This window comes from Temnothorax americanus, unplaced genomic scaffold (genome assembly GCF_048541705.1).
Source record: "Temnothorax americanus isolate GAGA-0224 unplaced genomic scaffold, ASM4854170v1 Scaffold21, whole genome shotgun sequence".
NCBI lineage: Eukaryota > Metazoa > Arthropoda > Insecta > Hymenoptera > Formicidae > Temnothorax > Temnothorax americanus.
In genome coordinates, this window is record NW_027509349.1 from 1194788 (window position 1) to 1221635 (window position 26848).

General features: G+C 39.0%; 6 protein-coding genes across 6 annotated transcripts in view; 2 read left to right on the plus strand and 4 right to left on the minus strand.

Moving 5' to 3' along the window:
* Nucleotides 1-26848, plus strand: part of LOC143897825 (uncharacterized) — a 187040-nt gene that overhangs the window by 3723 nt on the left and 156469 nt on the right. Inside the window, exon 4 of the mRNA XM_077406754.1 lies at nt 1343-2154. Coding sequence (XP_077262880.1) covers nt 1343-2154 — 812 coding nt within the window. The remainder of the gene's footprint in view (nt 1-1342; nt 2155-26848) is intronic.
* On the plus strand, nt 189-23145 carry Adsl (adenylosuccinate lyase). Its single transcript, XM_077406755.1, has 6 exons — nt 189-440; nt 19393-19596; nt 19765-20047; nt 20317-20468; nt 20610-21008; nt 21258-23145. Exons 1-6 carry the CDS (start codon nt 285-287, stop codon nt 21519-21521), a joined length of 1458 nt encoding a protein of 485 aa, XP_077262881.1. The 5' UTR covers nt 189-284; the 3' UTR covers nt 21522-23145.
* Nucleotides 2670-7680, minus strand: LOC143897824 (uncharacterized). Its single transcript, XM_077406753.1, has 14 exons — nt 7488-7680; nt 7231-7388; nt 7022-7133; nt 6522-6734; nt 6100-6293; nt 5877-6031; nt 5415-5535; nt 4761-5084; nt 4530-4622; nt 4370-4445; nt 4202-4285; nt 4010-4111; nt 3723-3809; nt 2670-3649 (listed from the first exon to the last, which is right to left on the minus strand). The coding sequence occupies exons 2-14, from the start codon at nt 7386-7388 to the stop codon at nt 3572-3574; spliced, it is 1797 nt and encodes a 598-aa protein (XP_077262879.1). The 5' UTR covers nt 7488-7680; the 3' UTR covers nt 2670-3571.
* On the minus strand, nt 8698-13185 carry LOC143897830 (uncharacterized). The gene is made up of 4 exons (XM_077406764.1): nt 12797-13185; nt 11917-12130; nt 11260-11445; nt 8698-9907 (listed from the first exon to the last, which is right to left on the minus strand). The coding sequence occupies exons 2-4, from the start codon at nt 12007-12009 to the stop codon at nt 9683-9685; spliced, it is 504 nt and encodes a 167-aa protein (XP_077262890.1). The 5' UTR covers nt 12010-12130; nt 12797-13185; the 3' UTR covers nt 8698-9682.
* On the minus strand, nt 16241-19357 carry Ssk (smooth septate junction protein snakeskin). The gene is made up of 4 exons (XM_077406766.1): nt 19033-19357; nt 17361-17567; nt 16921-17040; nt 16241-16698 (listed from the first exon to the last, which is right to left on the minus strand). Exons 1-4 carry the CDS (start codon nt 19081-19083, stop codon nt 16597-16599), a joined length of 480 nt encoding a protein of 159 aa, XP_077262892.1. The 5' UTR covers nt 19084-19357; the 3' UTR covers nt 16241-16596.
* On the minus strand, nt 21620-26281 carry C1q-vp (C1q-like venom protein). The gene is made up of 3 exons (XM_077406765.1): nt 26122-26281; nt 23984-24149; nt 21620-23734 (listed from the first exon to the last, which is right to left on the minus strand). Coding segments are annotated over exons 1-3 (489 nt in total). The 5' UTR covers nt 26124-26281; the 3' UTR covers nt 21620-23413.

The window sequence follows — 26848 nt, forward strand, 5'->3', positions numbered from 1 at the left end:
AGATCTGACTATGAATACCGGCCTTATATCATAGAGTTAATTCGTTTCCGGGTTTATTCGTTGCTGGAGCATCGGCGGAGCTGAACGGCGACCCGTTTGAAGCAGGTTCGCGTGCCATCCAAGACGAGGCGCGCTCGTACGCTGCATTTTAATCAATCGCCCTCGGTCTCGGCGACTCGGCCAGATGGCGAGGTATCATCAGCTGATCGCACGTAGTTTCATTCACGCGGTCGCGTCAGACGGTTCCTCTTGCGCTCTCTCTCTCTCTCTCTCTTCGATCAACCATGAGTGCCTCGAAAGTGCCGAGCGACGATCATTGCGACTATCGCAGCCCTCTGTCGACCCGGTACGCCTCGAAGGAGATGCGCTACAATTTCAGCGACCGGAACAAGTTCGGCACGTGGCGCAGGCTCTGGGTTTATCTGGCCAAGGCTGAAATGGTACGTGGCTCCAAACACAAGCCGACCGGTCTGTGCCTGTGTCTCTCTGTTCTGTATAGAGTCCCCATAATAAGGAACTCCAATTTTGTTACTGTATTGTTGACATTGCTCGTAGACGTAAGAACCAAGATCGTAGTATTTGCGCGAGCGAACCTTTCTTCTCGTGAACAACCGGAATTTATATTTACACGGTTGGTTGAAAACAAATTTCGATCGTCCGCGGCAAACAAGTATACGGGGCGAGTAGGCTTCGCGAGAAGATTACGAGACTTATTTTTTACCACGTTATATTGCCACACATCTTATCGATTGACGCGCTACATTTCGAAAACACAGTTATCTCGGTCCACGAAGGTTGTTCGCGTATCATTTTTACCATAAGAGAATTATATGATTAATTACAATCTAATGAGTGGCGTGTGTTGAAATGCGTGTCCATGATTTGGATCTTGATATCAATGAGCTACGAGAATTTCAGGAAATTGTGAAACAATGAAGGGCACATTCCAATATGACGTTATTTCACTGTATTATACGTATATAACGTTTTACAATGAAAAAGACAGAAAATATCTCGCAGATGATTTTCACGATGATGATGACCTCTCTCTTCGTATTCTGGCAGACATTTATTCACGCTTCGATTACACTGAAAATAGTTGTCAATTAATTTAAAGTCAAATATTTCTGCTCTTTTTCTGTATTATTTCTATCACGTTTTTCTTTTGTGGAAAAAAAAATATATTCCGTAGACAGTCATACTATCTATATCTATGGAAAATCCAGAATATTCTCCATTAGATATTTTTGTATTGCTTCGGGATTATGTCAGTCGATTCGGCGAATCGGTACATATCTAATTTCTTGTTCGCATGAATCGTAATATCGTGCCGTGTCGTTAGTACGAAGATCGTGGCACGGTCGACGACAAGGGCGACGTGCAGATCACGCGGAAGTACCTGCAGTCCAAGAAGGCCGCGTCCACGCCGCCGGCACCGCCGACGCCGAACGATCCTAATCGCGGCCGTAAGCAAATTCCGCCGATCTGCCCGCCAAACGGCGGCAACGGCGGCAAGACCGACGGCGGACCGTTCAGCAAATCCATCAATCGCAACTGCAACACCACCCGCTATTCCACTATGCTGGCCATGTCGTCCATGGACGATTCCTCGCTGGATGGCGACGACAAGAAGCCGCAGATGGTGTTCATGGACATCAACGACAACGTGCAGCCGCTGAACGGGTATTGCCACTTCCAGGACAAGGCGCAACGGAAGAAGGACGCGAACAGCTTTCCCAACTTCGACATGTGGAACTCGAATCTGGTGCCGCCGTTGCCCAACTCGCCCACGAGTTCCGGCAGCCCGAAGACCTCGGATGAAAGCTCGTTCCTGGATAAAATGGCGAACAAGTCGCCGCGCGATTGGGAGAACGGCACGACGTATCCCATGTCGCAGCCTCCCTTGCTCAACGGATACCAATACTCGGGAGATTCCAGCGTCTCGAATTGCCCGACCTATTACAATTTCTTGGCCAACAAAGTGGCCGATCAGACCCGGCCGATCGCGGCCGTTCGCTATCAGAATTATCCGGCGTGTTACGTACTGCTGCAGCAGCCGCCGACTTATCTCTATTCCAAGGACGTAGTAGCTTATCCGGAATCCTCGCTCGTCTCCCATCGCGCTCGCGACGGCTACGAGTGTCGGTCGTTCGGGCGCAACGAGCAGATCGGCGTCCACGGATCGATCGCGTCGACGGATCCGAGCCCCGTCCAGGTCGGCGAGAAGCTCGGCAGCGACTACGAATTCTGGCGCGCTGGAGTCCTGAAAGCAACGGGAAGCAACGACGCGACGTCGCGTACGATCAACAAACCCGCCGCGTCGTGCTACGCAGCTCAGAATTATTCGCCTCTTCTTTTGAACTTCACGCCGATCTGCGCGAACGCGGAAAACGCGACGTCCTGCTTTTTCCCGCTCGACGGGAACGACGAGAAACGCCCCAGGCCGATCTTGAAGCAGGAAACCGTTCGCGCCCAGCTGTAATTTTTTTTCCTCTCCGCCCCTTTTTTCGTTCCTCACTTTTGAGATTTTACGTAGGTTTTACAGAGAACAGCGGCGTTTTTATGTTTATTTATGTTTACTAATGGGGCACTCATTAGACACAATTTTTCGTTTTTAATTATTGACCTTGCTGCCAAAGAGTTACTAGTAGGTAGCTAGTAAGTAGCACAAAAATTTCTTTTTTTTTTTTTTTTTAGTGTAAGTGTTAAACTCGTCACAGTTTTCTCAACCTACAGCTCAATATGACTCGCGCAATTTTTTTTATTTTATAGCATTTTATCAATGCCATGTTACCATTTTTTTTTTTTTTTTTTTTTTTTAAACCACGTATAATCGTTGGCAGTATCTATTTTTTAACGATCTAATAGCGATTTAAATAGCGGCTCGCTTGCAAGGCACGTTTGCGTGCAAATTTATATTGGATTAAGTGTCTCGCGTTTAAATATTTACTACATTTATTTTGAAAGTGAGATTAAGAAGACCACCCACGTGTATTTTCTAATCGCGTAGTTTTTAATGGGTTTTAGATTTTTTATCGCCATATTTTTTGTTATCGTCACGCGCTCGGAGTGAGAGAAGAGAGATCCGGGATCTCCCGAGAAATTAAACAAGCCGCATCCGAGAAATCACGCTATATTTTAAGAATACAAGACCGAAGACGAAAGATAAATGATAAAATCGACAATTAATCGACAAAGCTAGCGCTACGTTTAAATAATGTTTACAGCAGATTACGCGGAGCGACGCGCATTCCGCCGAAATTTGGCGGCAATTGAGTACATCATGTTTCATGAGGAATGTCGCAAAGAAGTATGAATCATGTTCTTCCGATAGTATTATCTTACACATTAAGTTACAGCTAAATAATCAACAACGCGATCAGCGCTGCTTATTTTTTTCTCAGCATGTTCCGCGCGAGGACGAGTATTCTGTGTGTTCCTTAATCGCCGTTCCTAATGACTATTATTGTAAGGAATAAAGATTTTTAACGAAGCGATCACGGTCGACATTTCCGGTTGTGACACGCGCGATATCGCCGCGATGTATCTGTAAGTTTTAATGGCAACCTATTCACGTGGAGGAGGGAGAAGCCGCGTGTCTTTGCGATCGACCACATCTCGGGCAAGTGTCCGATTTCGGTTTAACATTCTGCGAATGGAAATTAATTTCTGGTCATCGAACTTTAACGATCTTTTATGGAACCATTTATATCGACACTTACAGTTCTGACTCCTCGATCACGGAAATGCAATCGACAATTGGTACACCGTAGCTTTCTTAAATCCGTGCCTTCGAGCCTGCTTGTTATCTGAAGTCATTAAATAGTTTTAATCGAATCAATTTAGTTAAGTAAAAATTCGTTTGCCCTTTTCCCAAACTATGATTCTATGATTTTATTTAGCAAGCTGCACGCAAATAATTTTTTTATTGAAAAAAAAAAATTATATTAGGCAAACACGTGCCTGTGTATGTGTTTAGTCAATTCGTAGTAGGAATAGAGTTATTTACCTTTTTACTATCCAGCGGGGCGCAAAATTCACAAAAGTATTTCCCCCTTTTATCCTTGAAGACGATGTAGCATCTGGAATTGTCCGAAGTTGGCGTTAAGATCTGAAAAGTGCGATTGAGGTATAGTACGAAGCAAAGTACTCGAGAAATGTTTAGAATAGTGAGATTATAGTATTGTCGCTTCAAAATCACCTTCTGTCGTCTACAGAGCGAACAAGCATCGTTCAACTGATCAATTATGGAATTCGGCGATCCAGCCCTCGCTGGATGCTCGCTCTAGAACAGGAACAAAGATTGAGATGCATTGCTGGAATTTACTTTCCAGAACTCAATAGCTCAATAACAGAAACATTTCTATACTTCTTGAGCGGCCTGATTGTCAAGTGTCGTCTTCAATGCTACCTTTTCGAGGGCGCGATCTTCATCGGATGTATTTCTAAATGGCAAGTGAAGTTCGTAAATTAAGTACAAGCTCGCGTCGAAGTTATTATCGCGTTTACGAGGGCTTTTGATTGCTTACGCGTTCTTGATTGGATCCACTTTGTTCGACTTTAAATGCAACAATGTTCGAGGTTTCGTCCTGCTGCTCAGCGGCGTGATTAACGTTCCTCCCCTAAAACGATCATTTCCCGTATATTGAATCATTCGTTTCATCAGACCGTGCAACGACAGTCGATTCAACTATGCGTGTACGAGACGCATGGCTGAATCGATTATCGTATATCGCGTTATGTAAAATGATAGCGCCTACGTGTGCATCGACGACTCCTCCGAGTTTGCTACGCTTCCTTTTTCCGCGCGCATAAATTCTTGATAGATTCTAGCGCAGTGTTCTCCTCCTCCTTTGCTTCTTTCGATCTTCTCGCTCACTCCGATTGTCTGCTCTTCTTCGCTTTCTTTCGCGTTGTCCTTGGTCCTTTTCATTACATGCTCAAAGATCGCCTCTTCGACTGTCTCGGGCCTTTTAGTTTTCGCGATCTTCATTATAGTTTCTTCCGCGAAGTTTCGATCAACGTCTTCGCTTGTCGGCTTCGCCCCCTTCTTTATCTTTGTTGCATCCATTTTTCGTTTGTAGCTAAGATTGATTGGACCGTAGTATAAATCGTAGTTTTCAACTTTTAATTTAGACCTTTGTTACGTATATTTTTTTATTTTAACTATTAGACGATAATAACAATAAATTTCGCAAAAATATTTAAATTAAGAAATTATTTAATTTTAAATTAAATACTATCGAAAGATAGCCTTCAATTTTCTTTAGAGATGATCCAGAAGATAGAAAAAGAATTTCATTGAAGGTGTGAGGAATGTCATCAAAAATCTTTCTTTTACGTTTAGGGGTTAAATACTTTCGGATAGAGTAATTGTTTTCAAAGATTGTCGTATAAATTTATGCCACACGTACACAATATCCGGTACGGTCTGCATTTTCTTATCCGAATCATAAAATGCAGCGACGGTATACGTGGTGATTGGTTGGGTCTTCATCAAGCTCGTAACATTGTCGTTGTTTTCATTTTCGGTACCTTTAGGCGACATATATTTGTAAACGACAGTAATGTCACCGCGCGAAATTCAGAGTCAGATCTGAATTATTGCACGAATGAGACAGAGTAAATCGGGTAAATGTTTACAATTAGGGCCCCACCTCCGATGACCTTGACCTTGACATATGTTGCCAAGGTCAAGGTCATCAGAGGTGGGGCCCTAATTGTAAATATTTACCGTAAATCGGGCTGGAAATCGCTCAAGACAGGTGGTTATTAAAAAAAAATCGCTCCGCTCTTTGAAGCCACAACTTTTCATCACATCTCTGACTCTGAACAATAAGAATTCCACACAATTCCGTATGATGTATCAGATTTACTCGCAACCTGCTGTGTTGTCTCACTCGTCAACGTTTTGCTAGGATTTGACTTCACTTTTGGCGTCAGCCATCCCGTACGTTTTTGCTCTGGTTTTTGCTGCGTTGATTCCTGCTGCTGCTGCTGCGTCTGTGCCGCGTCCGTTCCGCATTTGCATCTGCGGGAGGATCCGTGTCACTTTCCAGAGATTTCCTGGATATATATATATAACAACTAGAAATTTACCCGGGGCAACACGGCACGCCCCCTCCGCGAACGAACTGCACGACGGCGGGGTAACTCCATTGCGATGACGGTTGGTGGAAACAATGCGCACCGGGCACGACAGCCCCTTCGACGGGGAGTTGTATTTGTTGTTGACAGAACTCGCATTTGCTCAACGTCTGCATCGGCGTCTCCTTCGTGACCGCGCTCGGAGTCTGATCTCGTCCGGAAAACACGGCGCGTACGAATTTATAAGAAACGGTATTAGACAACAAACGCCAGGAGCGCTAGGTTCTTCTCCGACAAATCACGACAAATACAAAGTAAATTTACGGCCCCGGGACATCTCTTAAAAATCTCTCACAGGCAGATTTATTTTCGGGTAAAAAGAAAAAAAAATCCGAGTTGATAAGAGTTGGAAATAACGCTTGAATCCGACTCACTTGAATTTCCACGACGGACACCTTTTTCGTTTCCGTTTGAATTTGGGCCTCGCCGAGATTGCACAACGACGGCACACAGGTAGGACAATCGACGTACTCTCGCCGTCGGGCGTTCCCGACTTTGCGGTAACAGTGATCGGGGATTGCGACGTTCTCCAGCTCGCGTGGTACTCTGACGTCACTCAGGCTGGTCGTTACATCGTGCCTCATTATCTACATTTATACTCGAGAGATATGAATTAGAATATGAAACGGTAAGTGACTTTTAATTTACGGTACGGCGAAGTTGAGATAAATTTATTCGATACGCGAAGGTCGCCTCCGAGAAATCAAATTATTTCTTAGAATTTATATGCGCACACACACACACACACACAAAAACAAAATAATTTAATTAAATTAAAAAAAAAATTTTTATTAATTTGATTTGATTAAATTTAAATTCTGTGATCTATAGAACTAAATGTTTTAATTTTACGTTTGTCTCCACGAGTACTCACTTCGGTTTCTGGTGAAATCTCTTTCTTTGGTTCTTCGTTTTTGTGCGGCAAAAGTTCCGGCGCGGTGTTATCACAACATCGTTTACAGGCCGTGCATCTTCTTTTCCAAAATCTGGAAACGCGTATGCTTTTATTATATTATAATTCTATCTCTCTGGGTCTTTTCCTCGCGCCCATCTCTATCTCAAAGATTTAAGGTCGAGACTCACGCGAGTACCATCGTGATGTCAATCAAGAATAACAGCGCCGCCAATAGACACAATGCCATCGCCGTTATTTGCACCACGAGCTGTGTATAGGCGTTAAAAATCATTAAAATCCCGGCAACCCCGAAAAATACGAAGCCAAGAAAGGAGAATATGCCCATCTGAAAGATTTATACAGAAGAAAAATATTTCTACTCTCGTAATTAATAATAATAAATATACTTATTTCTTTTTCAATGAAATCAGAAAACACTACACACTTTATGAAATTATTATTAACATTTATTAATAATAAATATACAATGCGCGCAATAAATATTCTTTCATTCAATTTGTTGATGTATCACGTTTTGGTAAATGTGTTCTTGAATGCGTTTGGTTTGCGTTCTTAAAAGACGCTTAAAATTTTAAAGACGTCAAGTTTCAAGCGGTGTTTCTTCTTACGCGATTCTGATTTCACTGAACGAGTAATGCGCACAGTGCGGCGTAAATTACCGGAATAACGTGCAAGGCGCCCCCGGCAAAGTGACTGATCAACTCGACGGCTAAGACGAAAACGTATACGCCTGATAGGACAATCAGGAGGATGCAGGCGAGGGCGCTTATCGGCATAGGATCCATAACGATCATGTAGATCGTGAACGCGAACACTAGCAGCACCGCAAACTGTCGCGAGGGAGAAAATTTTATAGCGCGAAAGATTATCCATTCTGATATTTTTCTGACATTAATTATTTCATTCAAGCAATTGAATGAAATAACATCAAGATTTCTAATACGCACGAATTGAAATATCCTCAGCGGCTTGATTATCACTGATACGCATCTGCTGGTTTTGTGCTGCAACAGCTTCTGCTGGTTTGAATCATGCATATTTATTTCTGGTAATTTCACCCTCGCCGCTCTGTTCTTTCCCGCTTTGCTTCTTACCATTTTGCCCTTCACGGATATTCAACGTAGTAATATTTATATAACATATGACATTGTGTCACGACATAACATGTTACAACGTAAAACGAGTGCTTACATATACGCACACGTGAAAAGATTCTATTTCAAACTTTTTGACATTTACAAGGACATGTTTTGCATATTTTTGTTTCCTCGATTAAAATTATCGACATGCTATATAGAATGACTAACTTCGTGTATAAGAAGCATGGAGAAGAGAAAGAATGACACTTATGCTTTCCCATTTTTTACTAGATTTTTTTTTATATCCTCTTACATACAAGAACATTTTTACAAATTTTATTACAACATTTTGTAGAAATAAAACACTTTAGGTACAAAAATGGACGGATTTGTGGATATTTTTTTTATCCGAATAGCAAAGAATGTTTCGGCAATCGATATTTCGATTTTATATAACATCTCTTTTATATCGTCTGCATGTAAAACGCACGTTAAAAGACATCCAAAAATTATTCTCCATATAGTTCGATGAAATAAGATAAATATTCAATAAACTTTAATCTTTACACCTTTATATTTATTTTATTTTTATACAAAATACAAGCATTTGATAAAAAAGAAAATACATATAGAACATGAAACTTTAATGAACAGGATTTCGCATGTGCATCATCCTTATCAATGTTGCTGCAAATTTCAAATTTATCAGCTGCAACTTGATAAATAGACATAATTTACATATAGAAAGATGCATAAAGAAACACAGATAAGTTACCGTTAAATATAAAATACGTAGAAAGAGATCCTTTTGATTCCACACTTAAAAACATAGCTTATAGTTTGTATATTGCAACATTTTGTAGAAATAAAAAACGCTCTAGGTACAAAAATGGACGGATTTGTACGCGAATGGATATTTTTTTATCCATGTAGCAAAGAATGTTTCGGCAATCGCAGCTGTTGTGCGCGAAGATTGCAATTTCGCAGTTGGTCTCGTTACTCGATAATTACTGTAACTATACTAATTGTACTAATTGCTAAATCTTTTCTAACGATAATTACACGCATATACACGACCTTACATGCTACTACTGTGATAACAAATATAATATTATATCATATATCATTACTACGTCTAATATGACTTTAGATGAATAATGTGTTCGGTAATTTTACCAAAATAATACTTTTAAAAGAGTTTACAATTCATTTCACCACATATCTCTCCTTGCAATAGACAATATTGAAACCGTGACAAAAAAATTCAACAAATACAATATTTTTTTTATCTTTAATTTTTTTAATTTCTCGATTTATAAAATATTCAAGCATCAAGTTGACGGTCGTTGACGTAAATTTCAGAAAGCTTGGTGAAACACTGCTTATAATAATAATTACAATAAACATTAAGAGATTAAAATCTTTTATTTTTTTTTCTTCTGTCTGTTTTTTAAAATGGACTATCCATAGCTTTGGCGACACTCGCGAGTCCTTCAACTCGTTTCGATCAACGGACTTTCTTCACGCGAGAAGAACGTATTCACGCCGCGTATCTTATAACGGCGATAATTTCCGCGACAAATACCGCCGCGTTCACGAATGTAAACACGGCCGCTGATACAAGCATGTCCATGTACTGCTTGCTGGGATGGATCTCATTGTTGTGCACGTAATAGTAAGGACCGTTCATCTGGCGCCAATTGTGGACCATCAAGCTTCCGGCCACCACGTGCATGAACGCGCCTACGGCCGCGAACATCAGCAACTGTAACAGGTCAATTAAACGTGAATTAAATGCACGTTTTGCATGCATTTGACGTTAGCGTGATGAGAAACTCCGGGGCGACTCGCTCTATGTTTACTTTTTAATTACCGGCGGAAATAAACCGGAGGACGCGCACGCAGATGCGCCAGCATGACGCTGGAAATTTAATTTCGCGATTATTTGCAAATCCTGACAACTCTCGGCAATTTAGCCAACTTTCTTTTAGTAAGTTCAACAAGAAACTTTAGCCTAGTCATTCAAACTGAAGAAAAGATATTACTTTTCACGCCAATCTCTGAAATGTACTACGTTTTTCACTTCTGTGTTATATTAATGCGATAATTTATCAATTTTTTTTTTATAACATCGCGATTTAATTAATCATTAAATCAAATTACGCACATCGGAAAAGCTTGTTATTATTTATCCTCGCGTCTGCGGTTACGAGGCTGAGATATTTTTTTGTTGTTTGTTCAAGATAACGGCCGCAAATGCCATCGATTATGCATGCTGTAATACAACATGTCGGCGCATACGTAACGAGATTTGCATGCGGTTGAAAAGTTCGTAATGATTCACGAGCGACGTATCGCGATAATGTGACCGATCTCGTTGCGATTTTCGCTCGGCGACACATACTTAAACGGCGTGTAAAACGTAAAACAACATTCGAAGCGTAGCGTGCCTCGCGCAACGAGGCCTTGATGCGTCTGCTAATTAACGCACACACCGCGCCGCAGGCCGCCGTAATGACTCAGCTGTACAAATGACTAGGTATCTAGTCGCGGCCTGTGTGGCGTTCTTCGCTATGGACATAATATAACCAGGACACATGTTTACAGTAATAATGCAACAAGGATGTGTTTACAGCATCGGTTATTGTTAATCTTCGCGAGGACGCCTGCAGAAAATTGACGAAAGAATATTCCTCAAGAAAATTCAATTAACACAAGTACTTACGTGCTACATATTTTCCTCGTGGATATTTATTTTTTTGAAAATTATTCTTTACAAAGGAAAGAAAATTCGACGTGTGCGGAGCGAATGTTGAATTGAATCATTTTCAAATCTCATCTACGGAAATTTCACAAATTAATTCGAAATCGATCTCTGCCCTCCTTATAAAAAATGCTGAAATATTCAGAATTGTAAAGATCATCCTTGGAATCATCTTATAGTCTTTTACTCTTATACCTCGCATGTACGAGGATGCGGGGAGTATAAACTCAAGTTTCTTCTTTGCGAGGAGGCCGCGGATGGCAAATGCGCCACAAGGGCGAGGCGCAGAAGTTTAAAGTATATGTTACTTAAATTGTAATGAGGAGTTATGTTTCATAGAGGAGAGGCATTACCGTTCGTTTCGGCACGCGATCGCCCAGCATGTGGCTGATGATGAAGAGCGCATTGATGAGTATATAGCCGGCGACCGTGACGTAGATCGTAGCTGCGTCGTCCAGCTTGAATCGCGGCCTGTTGAAAACGCGCTGGAACGAGTTCATCGGGTCCACCGCCAGACCGATCGCAAAAATGGCCAGTATCTGCATTGAAACGTATTAAAACGTAAGAAAAAGTGTTTTGAACAGCTATTTACGTTGGACGGCGATCGAAATAATGAGGAATAATATAGGACGAGTGATGCATATATAACGAATGAGAAGGAAAATACGTCGCGCGTCATCGTGTTATGTAGATCAAGAGTCGAGATACGAACCAAGAAATCAAGAATTAAAACACGGGGAAACTTCGATGGAAATTGCGATTCCCGCCAGTTAAATCGATACTTTATTGTATTTATCGAAGTTTCGCGCGAAACTTTCAATGGGATACGAAGCGCGTTGTATACTGTTAAATTCGTAGTGTCAATTTGAATCATGTTAATCATTATCGCCGCTGCTCCTAATACTCAATATTTAAAATAATACTGTTTAAATTCCATCCTTTAATACTTTAACAGTGTATAATCTACGCTACTCTCTATTTGAGTTAAATTAAAAAGGTACTCTACTCACCACTTCGAGCACTTTAAGGGCGATGGGTAGATGACTTAGAATCTTGTGCCTTTTGGTAGTCGGCTGCTGACTTTGCTGCGCTTCGTCCGCCATTCTTACCCTTCGATGTTTTCCTCTTCCGTCGCCCAGTTTGAAGGATTTTTCAGTTCGATTTGATGACGATCGATTCTTTCTTCCCTGTGCGTGCCAATTCTACCCCTCGGTCTCAGCGACCCTAAAACGAGAAACGCGCGATAGACATCGTCCTTAGGGGAGCCGCACGTAAATCGGAGGGTCGAAGGCGCGGTGTATACGACGCAAAAGACTATAGCACGGATTATTCGCGCGATAAGATATTTCACTGTGTTTTTCGTCCATTTCAGGTCGATTTTCCTTGGCGAAATGCGTCGTAAATTATATTAAAATCGCAAATCGCTGAATATCGCGATATCTGGCACTAAATATGATTCTAAATTAAGGTGCTAGAGTAATTAAATGTAAAGTATTTATAGTAATTGAAGTAGTAGTAATAAAAAGTAATGACACTCCTCGACACTTGAGGAGTGTCGCAAAAACGAACATTAACATATAGCATAAAATAAGTAATTAAGCGCGATAAAGATAATTCGGTTTTACATATATATTTCAGGTGTATAATAGTTTATCTTCTTCGTAGAGGAACAAAGTGCGACATTAATACGGCGCATTCCTCTACGACGTGTTTCGTAACTTCGGAAAATGGATTCCACTCGTCTAATTTTTTCCCTTTTTTTTATGGGAATGAATACGGAGTTACGTCACGAGTCGTGGCCTGCCGCGCGGCTGAAAACTCGTTGTATCTAAATGGGGCTCAGGCCGCGCGCGGTACGCTGAATAACAAATGCTCCGTCCATTGATTCACCTGACACGCGCTCCGTCCACGTGTACCGTCACCTCCTATCGCCTCGCCAGAGCGATACCCGCGATTTCACTTCGAGTGTCTGCTACACGAGAAACACGAGTCGAGCTGGGTCAAACGAAGTCTTGGATCGTCAGGAATGCGTCGCGTTCTATTTTCTTTCTCTGTTATCTTCTATACTTCCAAGTCCAGAGACTTCACTCTTTCACTCTTCACTCTTCACTCTTCACCGCACGCGGCCGATCGCCGGAAGCGCGAGGTTTATAATAACGCGCGCGGATCGTCGCGCGTCGCGACGCGACGCGTGCGTCGTAGTCGTTGGAGGAAGAGGGAACGTGCCGTGCCCGCGTCGCGCAGCGGTGCAGCTCGGACTGAAACGCGGAGAAAACGTACGGCGAATATACGCGACACTTTACGATAGCTTTACGACTCCCCGCGCGCGCGCGCAGGCGAAGTACATCGGCGTTACGATCGAGTCCCACGCTTGCGAGCAGGTCGTACGCGCCTTGGGCGTGCGGTCGCCGCCGATGGAATCGACGTTTCCGATACTACTAGGCACTAGCCAGCGACGCTGTTATAACTTTCGCTCGTCTCGCGCCGAAGATCACCAACCAACTTTCGGTAAAAATGTTGTCGCGTTGCGCGGTCGCAACCGGGCCTTTTCTCTTTTCCCAACTTGGTATCGGCGCCGGGCTTTCTTAAATGGATTTAAAAAAAAAATGTCACACCTCTCTAAGACGTTATTTGGCAAAGGAAACGCAAGAAGGTCGGGGCTCCTTATTCACGCATGGTAGCATTCCACGCATCGCCATCAGATTTCCGGCCGCGTTTTTGCCTGCCTAAATATTTGTTCCGTATATACCGCCGATGTGTCACGGGCGCGCGCCAAGTATTTTCTTCTTCTCGTGCACGCCCTGTTACGTCATCGATTGAACGTGCGTACTTAATGACGGTGCGTTGTAAAGTCAGGCGCTCATTGAGAAATCTTCGCTCCAGCTTCCTGTAGTGATTTAATCATGAAAAAAAAACAGGCTCTTTAATTCGTATAAAATTCGTATATAACAATTGATTTTTAACGAAACATCAGGGAGTTCCAGACTGAAGCTGGGTAGAAGCAGAGCGTGAAATAATCGCTCGTTATTTAAACAATCTTTTTATTCTTTATCTTTCAATTTTCGAAATGTATTCTTCGTGTTGATACTCTCGATTTTTAACGATTCAGCTTTGCCGTCCATTTTTTAGTAACTGACCATACTCATGTATACTTATATCGAAACGCAGTTGCACGCGATAACAAATACAGCGCGAGCTATAAAATTCACAATGAATTTCCGCGAGAGCGACTTCCTTCGCTGGAAACGCACTCGATCTTATTTCATGACGTTATATTTTGACGTTGCAGCGGTGCAAGGACACACGTAATTCTGCGGGCTGCCTGCCTGCCTGCCTGCCTGGCGTGCGTATCGAAAAGGCTCGCTATCGCATTACACGCGAACGCGCGCTTATTGCTGCTTCGCATAATTATGGCGACGCAGTTATTTTTACCCCGCGTGATTACCAAACATTCCGGATTACTAGAACATTTTGCTGCACTGTAATTGATTAGACTCTTTATTCGGAGCGCGACAAGTAGAATCTCCATGAAATACGACTGGAATGTCAATGATTGAAAAACGTTAATGTTATTATGGTTTTTAATCACATCGAACTTCAATTAATTCGAGTTAACGAATATATCTGAGCAATTGTGTATCGATGCATCGCATTTCGTCATGTTTTATCAGCGCGTGTTGCGTCATATGAAAAATTAATTTCTCAAGAATTGTTACACGCGCTAATAAAGACGAAAAAAGTTAAGGGAAAATTTTAAATAATTTATAAATTAATTTAGAATTAATTGATTAATGTAAATTAATGTACTTTTCATCTAGAATTGAAACCAATCCGCACATTTCCCCAAAATTAGCTTCTTTTTCGCTTCTCGATATTTGCGTTGTCTATAAAAAGAAGGTTATTACAAAAGCGTATATACGACATCAACTTGTAGCTTTTGCAGGCTATACTCACTTTAGCCGCAACATTGCCAGAAACGAATCGCCGTGGTATCGATCCATGGTAGAATGTTGCACGACGAGCTGCAATCTCTGACTTTCCATACATCGCGATTACTGAGTATCTATGTCAACTCGTCCTCAATGAAACATTTACGAAGCGTATGCGATTGCACGGTTACTTTTCGACGGGCATATACAAATGCTGAAGTAGTAATTTATCTGCCGACAATACGCATAATGTCAGTTTTTTTTTTATCGTATTGACTTGTTCATTAGACTACTTTAGAGTCTTCAGACTTACAATGGCATATGGGATACGTAAACCGGAAGAGACGGAAGATTGTCTATAGACATGCTTATGTCTTTAGATTTAATTGTCTTTTATTCCGTTTTTAGTAATGAAAATAATGCAAGTTAATTACGATAGTGGTGTTATTAAAGATTTGCAGGATACCAGAAAAACTTAACAAATTCAATTCTGAAATTCTGTATTGTATACTTAACAGATTGTTTTTTAAATACTGTCCAATATTATTGTAGGAGTTGATTCTTGAAGTCATATTTTATGAAAAAAAAAGTTTAAATGATCTTAAAAGCTTTGTTTTTTGGTGTTAAAAATTCTATAAAATTCTTTAAACAAAAAGAGGTTTTTTTTTTTCAAATTCTACCTAGTAAATGAACAGAGTATTACTTTCGACTATGCAATTATGTGGAATGCAATTTCGAATAATAAAATAAGAATACAAGAAAAATATATTTAAATTTAAGATCTTAGTTAATTTTCAGCACCCTTTTCTCTCCTCTCAGTAAGTAGCTTATTCTTATTCAAGGGATATTTATCCTGTTATATACTAGGTTTACAACTTAGTCAAATTAGGCGTGACCTCCGTAATTAACGTGATTACGTGCCCGGCTCGTGGGTGGGTGTGTAATCGCGCCGGTCATCCGCGACGATCGCCAGGTCAAGTAGATTAATTGGTGCGCACGACGGGATCTTAAAGGGCCCATGATGAAATCATCCGGTGGAACGTTACGGAGCTGTGTTTGCCTCGAAAAGGGCGTGAGTCATATTTTTCGTCGCACTGTCTACGTTTCTTCCTCCGCATTTCTTCCGTTTCCACGATTGAGCCTCGTTAAGTAAAGGAGGGCACGCGCATAATAATCGCCCGATATGTATTATCGGTCGTTAAACGCGGAAAAATGTAACGGACATGTCAAGGAGAAACAAATTTTCATAGGCGTCGCAACGCGAAGATATACCTAAAAATGCTACCCTGAAAAAAGTCTAAAAATGTTTATTTATAAGATATAAATAATAATAATTGAAGAGTATTTCTGTAACGAAGATTTAAACATGCACGAAAAAATGTATTTTAAGCCGTTTTATTACAAATTTTGTATAATAAACTTTATTTCGTATACGTTACATGTATTTTCAATGGAAAGTATATGTCTGTATGAATAAATATGTATAAAAACGTATAATGGGGAAACTTTGTCTCTTCTCGAAGAAGGACAAGGTTACTTGCGTTTTTCGCGAAGAGAGAAACCTCCGTACAGAAACGTGACTAACAATATACCCAGAGACACAATCGAATTTAATCGTAATAGAGTTTTGATACATGAAAACTTCTACTTCTTAGCGTATATTGCTAGTATATTGTAACATGATTTGATGGGAATGAAACGGAAGTTTTTCGTAAATATTTTCGCTATTAAAACGATGTTTATCTCGCAATACTTTCCCTTCTATTGAAATTCATCCTTAGCGTAATGGAGGAAACTTAATATTAAGTCCATCAGGTACGCTGCGCCTTCTAAAACGCACAACGAGCCCACAGCCAAGCCAATCTGGAATTACAGAATTTTTGCGGTTTAAATACGACGCAGTTGGTCGTTGATTTTAGTGGAGAAATAAGATGGTAAACGTATTTCGTAAGACAGATTTCAGCAAATTTGTTTTTCTAATAAAACGGATGTTTATTATAATAACTATCTGGAAATTTACGCCAACAGCTTTTAACTTTTCAGTCATTTTTTTATAATTTTACCTTATAAGTTAATTCGACTTACCTGCCTCTCTGGCGCATCATATACGAATTTCTGCTCAGGTTGATAACCATGCCAGTAATGAAGGGCCGTTCCACCCACGGCAACGAACATGAAAGTCCCGACGAAATTCATGATGATTTCCTGTAAAGATGATGACACGTTTTGATTAAATTGTTTCAAAATTGTTTAAGATTGTTGAACTTTCACACAATTTTGCACGATGTAACACTACCTTTGGATAAAGAAAAAAAATGTATTGTACATTCGATATTTGTCAGAAAGTCTATAAGTTGTGAAAAGAACGCTTCTTCTGATATGTCTTATATAAAAAATGTTATTTAAAACTTTGGAATTGAATGTGCGATACATGATGCATTACTTCGTTTTCACTATATTTAACATGAACTATTCAATCTCGAAATCCGTCGCATCCTGTCAAGTGAAAAGAGCAAAACACTTACAACTAGAGTCTTTTTATGGTCGGTATTGCCAAAACAGTAGCTGATGAGGACGACGCTCGTGTAGATGAAGAACCCGACGAATACGCCGGAAGCGACAATCTCGGCATCGGGATTCTTGTCCTCGTTCAAGTTCCAAGTTCCACCTACGCCTAGAAACTCACCGCCGTATCCTGTACGGTACAGGATGAGGATGATGAGGTTGATAACCTGCGGCAAATAGACGAATTTTCAAAATATATACACAGATACCCCAGAGGTTTGTCGTAAACATCTGCTGCAAATTGTATTAATAGACTGTTAGGAAAAATGTAACAGAATATGCTAATAGAATGTGAACAGATTAACTGCAGAAATCGAATAAAATCTGCCATTTTCATTCATCAATAAAATCGAATATTATTTCAATGATTACGAAATGACAGATTCTGCTGGCATCTGCTGTTAGATTATATCGGTACTCTTCGCTGGCAGAATATGAGCTTGATGCGAATCCAGTTGGTGCCAATCTGCTGCAATATTCTGCTGTTAATAGTGTTAATCTTGCTTGGGTATTTACGAGTGTGTGGAATGTCCCAGAAACTTATGTAATGATAGTGAAGCAATATTATCTATAAGCTTCAAATAAATTTACTTTTCTAATTATATAACCAGAAATGTTTTGAAACGTTAGAAACGAATAAAAGTTTAGGGAAACTAAGTTTTAGGAAGATATGTGAGTGATAATGACTCACTTTTTAAGTAAACGTAGTTTTATATTTGTGTGAACAAGAAACTCTTATCCCCCGAAAGATTGATGTCGAAAATTTAAAATTTTATGGAAGAATTAATCGAAGAAAAAAATTGTCTCAAGATGTGATAGAATCTTATTATCGCCATAGATTTTCTGGGACACTCTGTAGTTCCACGCACTAAAAACGACGGCAACGTAGCGTACGTATCGCTTGCTAAACAACATGCGTTATCGCACGCCGATAAGGGCGATAGAATGATTCATACGTCTCGTAAGAATGTCCCTTGAATGAGTGTACGATGATCTTTTTCAGTCTACGCCTTTTTATTATTAATCGAATACATTGACCGCGTTAATTAAACGATTTATGACATGCGTCACATTGAAACTACGTTTCCTGTGCCGAAGTTTTATTACCTCGTTAGCATTTTATTCTTTTCGATATTTAATTGGACCCGAGGTTTTAATCTCAGACTATTTTATCTCTGCGTATGTCATATCACAAGAAAAAAATATCCGCTTTTACACTTTACATAGCGAAGAAGAAGTTTATCAAATTGATCGTGAAGCTCGTCGAAACTTGTTGATCGCTCAATTTGATAAGTTTTTTGTATTGGTGAATATCCGATTAACAATTCAAAGAATGCCTGCAAATAAATCTCGAGATAAAATCTTGTTAAAAAAAAAATAGCCGTTTAAAATTAAATAAAGAAAAAAGATGATATTATTTATTTACAAATTAATTACTGAAAATTCCTATATTTTGAATTGGTCAAAATTTTATATACACTGGGTTTTATTTCAAATCAAGAATTTGTCAGAATTGATAAGAAGAAGATATCGTCGTTATGGGATACTTTATCGAAATTTTCTTTTTCTCTTTTTTTCTGTTAGATATACACTTTTCACGATTACGATATACGAAAACCAAAATCTTCTCACCAACTTTAGCACTTTGATCACTATACTCGCAATAGTCTGCAGGGAAACCATGCTTGCAGACTTCTCGGCACCTTCCTCTCGCCGTGAAAACGCACGTAACAAAATGAAACTTGCGCCGTGGTTTTGATGATTCCGAAGCGGAACCAAGCCCTCTTTATCTAATCAGATGATACGGGAGAGTACGTTGAAAAGGGGATAAGAATCGTAGAGGACAGCCGCACATGCGCGATCTAAATCTTATCTAAATGATAATTTCAACTGGACGCATCGTAAAATTATCACGTTGTACTTCTTCATTTTCGCAATAATAGTGGTTTTCTAGACGGTGTCACCTAGAAATGTTTATTGACGATTTTTCAGGAGCTCGGCCTGGCGATCAAGCCGGAGCAGATCGCCGAAATGGAGGCACACGTGGACGACATCGACTTCGAAGCCGCCGCCAAGGAGGAAAGGTTGACGAGGCACGATGTGATGGCCCACGTTCACGTATTCGGCAAACAGTGTCCCCTGGCTGCGCCCATCATCCATCTTGGTGCGACCAGCTGTTATGTGGGCGATAACACGGTATACCTCCCGTTAATTCTGTCATAAAAATATTCTCCTTTATATTATCTTGCTAGCAAGATATAATTATATTTTTAATTACTGATAACCGATTGCCACACCTTTCCATGTGTTTTCGCTCAACTAATTGGTAGTTATCTAATTTGTTAACGTTATCTTTTCTTGAAGGACCTCCTGCTGCTCCGCCAAGGTTTCGACATATTGCTTCCGAAGCTAGCCAGTGTAATCCAGCACCTCGCGAAATTCGCTCACGAGTATCGCAGTCTGCCCACTTTGGGCTTCACTCATCTTCAGCCCGCGCAACTGACGACGGTCGGCAAAAGAGCGACGCTATGGCTGCAGGACTTGGTGATGGACGAGAGAGCTATCCGTCGCGCCAGGAACGATCTGAAATTCCGCGGCGTTAAAGGCACTACCGGCACCCAAGCGTCTTTCCTTCAGCTCTTTAACGGTCGGTCCGTTTAGCCTTTCTCTCTGTAACCCTTTGATTTTTACCAGGAAAAAATAGTTCGTGAAACATGATATTGAGATGATTTTTTAGATGATCTTCATTAAAGAACGATTTATTAGCTTCTAGAAAAATAATTACAGAATTTTGATTTGACTTTGAGTTTCAAGAGAAAGCTAAAGCAATTATGACAATTAGATGTCTAGAAATTGTAAAAAGTAAATGTAACAGGCGTGTAGGTGACGTGTAATTTTCAAATTTCACATCAATAGGCGATGAGAAAAAGGTGAAGCAATTGGACGCTCTCGTGACTAAGATGGCCGGTTTCGAGAAGTACTACGCCGTCACCGGACAGACCTACAGCAGGAAAGTTGACATCGAATGTTTGAACGTTTTGAGCTCACTCGGCGCGAGCGTTCACAAGGTGAGCGCGAATTGATTGCATCCGTGCCAGTTATATAACCGTGGCGGTTTTAATATGGGACCCATATTTAAACATCTATTTCTTCCACTGCGAAGAAATAACTCGGTCTCGAATTAATCTTTCTCTTTCTAATTTCCCTAGATTTGCACGGATCTTCGTCTTCTCGCTAACATGAAGGAGATCGAGGAGCCTTTCGAGAGTACACAGATAGGCTCCAGCGCGATGCCCTACAAGCGGAATCCGATGCGCTCCGAGAGATGTTGCAGCGTGGCACGTCACCTGATGGTTCTCGTGAACGACGTCCTCCATACCGCGGCGGTTCAGTGGATGGAACGAACGTTGGACGACTCGGCGAATCGCCGACTCGCCCTGGCGGAAGCCTACCTGTCGGCCGACACGATCCTGATGACTCTCCAGAATATCACGGAGGGATTGGTCGTTTATCCCAAGGTCATCGCCAGGCATGTAGCACAGGAGTTGCCTTTCATGTCGACGGAGAACGTGATCATGGCCATGGTGAAGGCCGGTGGCGATAGACAGGTGTGAAATGCACTTTATTAGATATTTTTGGAGAATAATTTTCATTATTTTTTTTAATCGAGAATATCTAGTCAATGAATATTGAGTTATGAATAACTGATTTTAATCAATCAAAATATGAAATTTTGATCTTCAGTTGATTTTATAATCAATCGTATATTTGACGTAATTTTTTGTGACTTTAATATTTTAAGGAATATTATAGATAATTAATGTTGCACATACATCACTTTAATATATTTGCTTTAGGATTGCCACGAGAAAATCCGCGTGTTGTCGCAAGAAGCCGCAGAGCTGGTTAAACAACACGGTTTGGATAACGATCTGGTTGACAGGATCAGAAGAGATCCGTATTTCGCGCCGATTTTGCCACAATTAGATGCTCTGCTGGACTCGTCAACCTTCGTCGGCAGAGCGCCGCAACAAGTTGTCGAGTTCCTCGAAGAAGAGGTGTATCCCATTCTCAAAAATTACAAGGGATTGGAAAGTGGAAAAGTCGAACTACATATTTGATTGTGTTATAGAAAGTTCCTCATGTTCCTTCCAAAGAAGTTTGTATGTGATGCCGACTTATTATTCGGGTATAAGAATATGATTGACTTTTAACGAAATTTTGTTGGTGATAAGAAATACGTGCACAACTTTATTATTCATCGCGTTAACATTTCTTATTATATTGATACATTTAATAAAATTATAGAAAAATAATTCGCACTGTTCGTCGCAGTTGCGCGCGCGCGCGCGCGTGTTCTCTCTTGTCTAATGAGTTTAATTAATCGGTAATCCTTCTGTTTTATTGCCGCCATCTCTCTCTTCTCTTTTTTCGTTTTCTGCCGATTTCACAGGTCTTCTCTCAGACATAACTGCTGTGATAGCAGGCAATTATGTATATTTACAGTATAGAAAATACAAGAGATAGATAAATAGATAGATAGATTGATAGATAGATTAATAGCTGGATGTACAGATAGATAGACAGATAGGTAAAGACGAAAAGAGAGATAGAGCAACCAATGTATATAGACTAGATTGGAAACCGAATTGAAAATAAAAGGAAACGATATATTCAAATTATAAAGATAAAAATGAAGAGACGAGAGAACAAGGTGAAGAAAATTCAGAAAGAACGATAATATGTCTATTTTTTTTAGAGAAAGAAGACTAGAAAAAAATGAAGGAACTAATAAACGAGAAGATAAGTTTAAAAGAGAAATCTATGACACTGAAATAAAAGGAAATAATAGAAGTAGAAATTGTCGATAAAGCGTAAAGAAAATTTCAATGAAGAAAATGAAAGAGAAAAGATAAGTCAAGACACTGCAAGAAGATAATAAGAAGAAAGATAGTATGTTTCTAAAGATAATAAAGGTGTAATATACCGACGTAAAAGAGCTGAAGCTTGACAGACTAAAAGCATAATATCGACAGAAATAAAGGAAATAAAAGAAGAAAGAGCGAAAGAGATAGATAAAGAAGCAATATATGAAATAAAAATATAGAAACTTTAATAGAAATAAAGAAATGATAAAATAAAAGACGAAGAAGGCAAAGAGGTAGAGGCAAACCGAGTAGAAATAACTAAGAAAAAGAAAGATAGCGAATAGAGGAAATTATAAAGCTTAGACAGTACTAGAAACATAAATCAAAGAAATATAGAGAAAGAGGAAGAAAATAAGGAGAAAATAAGTAGCGAAGAAAATAAGGAAGCGATAAAATATCAAGAAAAACGAATCGAGAGACGAGGTGAAAGTAGTAAACAAAATGTAAAGAAAAAAATGTTAGAAAGCGAACCGAAAGAAATGCGAAGCGAAAGCTAGAAACTGGAGACATTCGTGTTAGTTTACGAAATAATTATAGATATTTTATCATTCTAAAGAAATTATAAAATCAATGAAATTTTAGCCAAGTGAAAATAGCTATCACAGAATGTTAAGTCCATTGAGAAGTTTTAGAACTACGAATTAGAAACTCTATTTCAGCACACAAAAAAGCTCTCGTTTGTAGAAAAAAATCTAGGACTTTGCAAATCCTTTTTTTCTTTTATATATATATACTTTTAAATGCATTTAATGACAATCTGGCGATTTCTCGGTCTAAGAGCATGACATGTTTTAGAATCTTATAATTTCAATCGGGTGTAATATGTGATGATTTTAAAAAAATATAATTAAAATGTTACTAACCAAAAGATAAAAGATGAATCATAAAATATAACAAATTTTTACAATCGTTTCTTGTTAAACATATCTTTTTTAAACTAAAAATGGGGTATTTCAAAATTTTTGATTAAATATTTCAACCTTGATAATCAAGAATCTTTCTAGACTCAGTTTTAGTTTATAATTTCAATTTTGTTTCCTTGAATGGTGGTCCTGAATTCGCCCAAGATTGTTGTTTAATGGTCCTTATCTTTTATAAACGCGGTGACCAGTAAAACTCGCTCCATCGGTAATCTTCCCGGATTCAACGAAGACGGCCAGTTGGTCGCCGGCTTCGACGTCCAACAGAACGAGATTGCTCCCTCCGCCTGGGCCGGCGCTGATAATCGTTCTCCAACTGTCGGATTTGTTCAGTTTGCGTTTCAGTGTCAGCCGCAGATCCGTGCTACCGTATCCGGCGAAGCTGAATTGGTAGAGGCCTGGACAATGCGTGGTGAAGATCCCGGTTTCCGCCGCGTAACCGACTCCTTTGTCCACTAGTGTCTGGGCAAGGACGAGCTTAGCTTCCTGTATACATTTACACGTACATTACAATATTTTCTAAGTGCACGAAAATTATCAAATTTAGAATTATAAAAAAATCAGATCAGTTTTTCCTGTCTGTCGTCAAAATTCTTCTATTCTTATTAAAATTAATATTGATTTCAAAAAGAAACATTCAAATGAAACAAGACAAAGAGCTCTTAGCAATAAAAGTCATATAAAATAATAGACAATCGAATCTTGGTTCGCAGATATATTAATTATTGTACTCACATTCACCGATCCTTGGATGGCAGAGAAAGCGACAAGTCCGGCGCAATCGGCGGCGGTTGCCAATTTTTTGGAGCCGACCGTGGTGATGCCAGAATTTTCCGGTGGATCTGGTACCGCTGCATCGGTCAACACGACCGCTGCCAATATCAGCACCGCCCACACCACCCTGTTTATACAAATGAGCGAATGTGCATTACTCAGCGAAACTTGACTTGATCCTACACAAATGCTTGAATAAAATTCTTGCAAGTTTTATCTAAACAATTTTTACAGAAGTTGCAGGCGCGCGTGATTGATTTTTCCTTAATGATTTATTATGTGCAAATTAATATCTAATATCTATACATAATAAATTAATAAAACCATTGTATATATAAATTTTATTAATTTATTTCATTAATTATTATATATATCTATTATATATATATATATATATATATATATATATATATATATCAATATAAATATTATATATATAATATTTTACGTTATGCTCTTGAAAATTTGTTTTTTATTATTAAATCTCTTGCTAGTTGAGCTCCAAATTAATATATTGCAATAAAAAGTAAATTTATGTAAAGAGAATTCTTTTAAAAGTGAGTTTTAAAAAGTAAACATTATATATATAGTTGTTAAAGATCTCATTTGTTTGATAAGAAAGGAGTGTAAACTAATTAGTTGGATCAGAGTTCTGATCCACAAGTAAATCCAAGGTGAGAAAAGATGTAACTGCGATTTGAAATTACGTGTAATTAGCATCAACGCGGACGAAGCGACAACACGTTATTGCGCAACGCGTCACGTGGGCGTGCAAAGGCGTTTTTTGCGCTCGTATCGTATTCTTTTTCTGCTCGGCTGACGTTTAATCGCCAATGTGACCATTCTCGGTAAAGTTCAGTCGGTGGTTTGCGCTACTTTCACTGCTTGCGGCTACTTCTCACAATCAGCCAAGTTTCCAGGCTCGTCCTCTATCTCCTTTACACGTATCTTTTATTTTTCTCTCTCCTTTCTCCCTTCGTCAAGTAATTGCAAATTCTATCTTTTATTTTCTGTTTTCTGTTATAATGTCTTTCTTTCATAAATGTTTTATGAAACTTTTTTGAAGAATATATTGTAATATTTTAATGAAATTAGAAATTAATTTTAACAATCAATTGCTTTATACGAAACTTAGATGTCTCTACTTTTAATAAAAAATTGTATAGATTACTATTTGCAAATGTAAAATGTTTAGATTATTTTTACCATATTATTTATAATTATAAATCAAATACTCAAATGTTGCGATTATAAATAAAATTACGAGAGATTCAGTGTTTAATATTTAATAGAAGAATAATACTTTCTCGGGTATGAGATATAAAATTTGTCCGCAAGATGAAATGGATCAACTTTCACCGTCATAAGAAAGCGAAATATATTGATACGCGCGATTGAAGATAACATCAGTAAGTTGTTGACTATCAGAACGAAACGCGTAGTTATACTTTGAACTTGCCTTTCAATAACGTGATTACAATATAATGGAAAAACTTAGATCTCTTGTAATAGCAGAGAGGATATCATTTGTATTGATTTACTGCCGGAACTGCAAAGTGAAGCCAGTTGGAAGGTCGTCGATTATCGCATTTTTATTTTCTGCACTTACGTAATGTGACAAGGATTGATTTGCATTTAATCGTATTGCAAATCTATTTACGAATACTTCTTTATGTAAATCAAAATCTTGCTGTGTTTACTAAGTTAATTTTTGCTACAGGAATAACTAACAGAATGTTCGATTAATATTATTTAACGATGTCCATAATTATAAACTATGTAATGAGACAAATATAAATAATATAGTTAATTTTTTAAATTAAATCTTTGTTTATTAAAAGCTTTTAAAAAATTGTTTGTATATGATCGTAAACATTAAAAAACCTAATGTTAGAAAGCCTAAAGATAAAAAGTCTAAATTATTATTTAAAACTTATAAACTGGGAGAATAATATTAATTTTAAGATTGTATGTTTATCAAAATGAAGAAAAAATACGTTCGTTGCAATGTTTAAGAGTAAAATTACAATTAATGCCTAACACAACTGATGGAAAATAATAAATTGTTTATCATATAACAATAAAATAAACAAACTTACATGATGGTAAAATGTGGTGTGGCAGCGACGGATTTTCCCCGCTATCAGGCTGTTCCCTCAGTTGATGTTACGGGCAAATCAGACCGAATCGGACCCCTGTACGCCTTTATATCACCTCCTAGCCCGTACTAATGAATCGCACGTCGCGGCACCAGCCTTTTCTTTCATTTTACGTCTCGTTCCAACCGCGACAAGTGCTCTCTTTCTCGCTGATTGGTAATCGCGTCCCCTCTCCAGTCGCCGATTGGCAAGTTAAATTGGCTGGCTAGGTAGTGACAGAGAGTGACAGCTTCCCACCATCATCAGCGAGAGGAAAGCAAGTTTCGAGAATAAAGAACTATCATTCTTTTTTTCTTTAATACGAGCGATCTAAATATGTAACGGGATATTCGATAAATTGTCGATCGGCGAATTTTGAGAAATAAAACTGAATAAAATGGAATTAATTTCTCCTTTTAAAACAACATTTAGTTAATTATTGAGCTGGAAAACTTTATAAGTAAAGAGGTACAAACACGTAATATAATCTTTTATAAAAAAGGAATATATGACATATATTTTTAAAATAATTTTTTCAAAATTTGCTACGTTTCTAATATATTTTCTAATATTTTTTAAATGTAAGTAAATTATTCTAATTCTAATTAAATCAATTTTCTGATATTATACATTAATAGTTTCTAATATTTTTACTGAAATTGCAATAGAAGGATAAAGGTTAGTTGGC

Excerpts from the sequence above, each read along its gene's own strand:
- Adsl (XM_077406755.1), top strand. The coding sequence starts at position 285 with ATGAGTGCCTCGAAAGTGCCGAGCGACGATCATTGCGACTATCGCAGC. Across the intron at positions 441-19,392 it reads ATCTGGCCAAGGCTGAAATG|GAGCTCGGCCTGGCGATCAA; the intron begins GTACGTGGCTCC and ends ACGATTTTTCAG. Across the intron at positions 19,597-19,764 it reads GTTATGTGGGCGATAACACG|GACCTCCTGCTGCTCCGCCA; the intron begins GTATACCTCCCG and ends CTTTTCTTGAAG.
- LOC143897824 (XM_077406753.1), bottom strand. The coding sequence starts at position 7,388 with ATGGGCATATTCTCCTTTCTTGGCTTCGTATTTTTCGGGGTTGCCGGG. Across the intron at positions 6,735-7,021 it reads AGATTTCACCAGAAACCGAA|ATAATGAGGCACGATGTAAC; the intron begins GTGAGTACTCGT and ends GTATAAATGTAG. Across the intron at positions 4,112-4,201 it reads CGCTCTGTAGACGACAGAAG|ATCTTAACGCCAACTTCGGA; the intron begins GTGATTTTGAAG and ends CGCACTTTTCAG.
- LOC143897830 (XM_077406764.1), bottom strand. The coding sequence starts at position 12,009 with ATGGCGGACGAAGCGCAGCAAAGTCAGCAGCCGACTACCAAAAGGCAC. Across the intron at positions 11,446-11,916 it reads CCCTTAAAGTGCTCGAAGTG|ATACTGGCCATTTTTGCGAT; the intron begins GTGAGTAGAGTA and ends GTTTCAATGCAG. Across the intron at positions 9,908-11,259 it reads ATCGCGTGCCGAAACGAACG|TTGCTGATGTTCGCGGCCGT; the intron begins GTAATGCCTCTC and ends GACCTGTTACAG.
- Ssk (XM_077406766.1), bottom strand. The coding sequence starts at position 19,083 with ATGGTTTCCCTGCAGACTATTGCGAGTATAGTGATCAAAGTGCTAAAG. Across the intron at positions 17,568-19,032 it reads TGATCAAAGTGCTAAAGTTG|GTTATCAACCTCATCATCCT; the intron begins GTGAGAAGATTT and ends TATTTGCCGCAG. Across the intron at positions 16,699-16,920 it reads ATGATGCGCCAGAGAGGCAG|ATTGGCTTGGCTGTGGGCTC; the intron begins GTAAGTCGAATT and ends CTGTAATTCCAG.
- C1q-vp (XM_077406765.1), bottom strand. Across the intron at positions 23,735-23,983 it reads CCATCCAAGGATCGGTGAAT|GAAGCTAAGCTCGTCCTTGC; the intron begins GTGAGTACAATA and ends AAATGTATACAG.